Genomic DNA, 2,592 nt, shown 5'->3' on the forward strand with positions numbered 1-2,592 from the left:
GTATTAATGCAGATTGTTATACAGATCGAGTTGTACAATAGCTGTATCTTTCCTTCTATGTAATCTAGGTAGAAAACAGGTTCCTGACTTGTAGGAACTGATTGTAATCATCCCTGTATAAAAGATACGTTTCTGTGTAAATGAGATTACTACTTCAGTCTATTGATTTCTCCTTCTTTCATGGTATCAGAGCAGGACTAGATCCTGACTCTTCTCATCTGCTGCACTCTAACATCTCGTGTAGCCTAACCTTCATTCCCTCATCGTTCCAGCCAACATGGGCAACGACGATGTCCTCTCACCACCACTCAAAGATCACGGCAAATCAAAAGCCGATTCCTCCAATCCTCCTACATCTGAGATGTCAAAATCTGACCTCTCTAATCCCTTTTTCACACATTATTCAGATCATCCAGGTCTAGTCCTAGTCTCTAAGCCCCTGAATGGAGACAATTATACAGGATGGAAAAGGGCTATGACCCTAGCTCTGAATTCTAAGAACAAATTTGGTTTTGTGAACGGCACAATAAAGGCTCCCTCAGAAGAGACAAACCTAGAAGGCTATGCGACTTGGTCGCGTTGTAATGATATGGTTCATTCATGGATCATCAACACCATTGATTCAGAAATCACCGACAGCGTCATCTACTATCCTACTGCTCATGAAGTACGGGAAGATCTTCGTGAGCGATTCTCTCAAGGCAACGCACCACAAATTTTTGAGATTCAGCGAGAAATCGCTTGTCTCCGACAAGAGCAGCTGTCAATCCCAGCCTACTATACAAAATTGAAGGGCCTATGGGATGAATTAGCTACCTATTCAGAGATATCTCGTGGACCACAGGCAGAACAACAAAGACTCATGCAGTTTCTAATGGGTTTGAATGATACTTACAGTTCTGTTCGCGGTCAAATTCTTCTAATGATTCCATTGCCAATAGTTCGTAAAGCATATGCAGCAGTCGCCCAAGATGAGAAGCAACGTTCTCTTTGTGCTTCTCATCCTGTTGCAGATTCATCTTCAAGCGCAGCCATGGCCGTGCGCAATTCAGGGAGACCCAATCCCAATTTAGGAAGAGGAGGACGTTTTGAGAGATTTGACCGACAAAACCAGCGTCAAGACCGCAATTTTGCATCTCAGGAAGTACGCCGTGTTGACACTGACCGGCGTCAAGGCTCTGGCAAGGGGAGACCTCATTGTACTTACTGTGGAGATCCGAGTCATTGGGTGCAGACTTGTTACCAATTGATTGGGTATCCTCCAGGTCACCCTAAAGCCAAACAGGGCACTGGTTTTTCAAAGCAATCTAGACTAGCAGTGCTTTCCATCAATCAGGTTGGTGATGCAGTTAGAGATGCTAATGGGCCAAAGGTGACACTTACTGAAGCCCAATTTAAACAATTTATGGCTGCTCTCAATAATCCAACTTCGAAGCTTAATTCAAATGCAAGCTCAAGTCCTACAGCCAATGCCGTAACAAAACCAGGATCTGGCTACAAATAGGATGATTGGTTTGGATGAACAACGCAACATATTATATTATTTGATGGCCTTAGCGACGGAGAAGTCCAAGACTGGTTCCTCTTTTTCCACCACATGCCCTACTTGTCATCATACCGTCACCTCCCCCGATCTATGGCACAACCGCTTAGGGCATGTGTCATCCACTTGTTTAGGTTTTATTGCTAAGAATTTTTTGCATGTTTCCTTTCCGTCTAATAATGCTTGCCACATATGTCCACTGGCTAAGCAGAGTCGCTTACCTTTTCCTACTAGTACCATTTCGTCTATCAAACCATTTGAAATCATTCATTGTGATATTTGGGGTCGATATCGATTCCCTTCCCTTTCTGGTGCTCATTATTTTCTTACCATTGTTGATGACTATACACGTTTTACTTGGATATTTTTAATGCGGCATAAAGATGAAATCCAATCACTCATCAAACAATTTTTTAGCTATGCCGTCACTCAATTTGATTCTCGTATTAAAACTTTCCGTAGTGATAACAGTAGTGAATTCCTCTCCCTTCGCTCCTTTTTTAATGATCAAGGTGTCATTTTCCAACATTCTTGCGTTTACACGCCCTAACAAAATGGGGTTGTGGAACGCAAACACCGACACATCCTTCAAGTGGCTCATGCACTCAAGTTTCAAGCCCATCTCCCTTCTCAATTTTGGGGGGAGTGTGCCCTTACCGCAGTCCACATCATCAACCGTTTACCTTCTCCCATCCTTACCTTTCAAACACCTTTCGAACTCCTTTATTCCAAACCTCCTTCCTTCTCCCATCTACATGTTTTTGGCTGTTTAGCCTATGCTACTAACGTTCACCCCTCTCATAAATTCGATCAACGTGCCATTCAGTCTGTTTTCATTGGATATCCCATTAGTCAAAAGGCCTACAAATTGTTTGACTTATCCCGTAAGAAGATCTTTACTAGTCGCGACGTCAAATTTCATGAATACCTCTTTCCTTATTCCTCTCAGCCCGATCCTGTTGTCTTGTCCTTGGGTCACCACCTAGGCCTAATTCCCTTGCTTCCTAACCCCTCTCTTTCTGACTCAAACGTTGACTTTTCTTTCTCTC

General features: G+C 43.1%; 1 protein-coding gene across 1 annotated transcript; it reads left to right on the forward strand.

Annotated features, from left to right (window-relative positions):
* The first annotated feature begins 277 nt into the window (after positions 1-277).
* Positions 278-1,504, forward strand: LOC112170959. The gene has a single exon (XM_024308223.1). It carries the CDS (start codon positions 278-280, stop codon positions 1,502-1,504), a length of 1,227 nt encoding a protein of 408 aa, XP_024163991.1.
* The last annotated feature ends 1,088 nt before the right edge of the window (positions 1,505-2,592 follow it).

This window comes from Rosa chinensis, chromosome 6, assembly GCF_002994745.2.
Source record: "Rosa chinensis cultivar Old Blush chromosome 6, RchiOBHm-V2, whole genome shotgun sequence".
NCBI lineage: Eukaryota > Viridiplantae > Streptophyta > Magnoliopsida > Rosales > Rosaceae > Rosa > Rosa chinensis.

Coding starts and splice junctions, on each gene's coding strand:
- LOC112170959 (XM_024308223.1), top strand. CDS start 278: ATGGGCAACGACGATGTCCTCTCACCACCACTCAAAGATCACGGCAAA.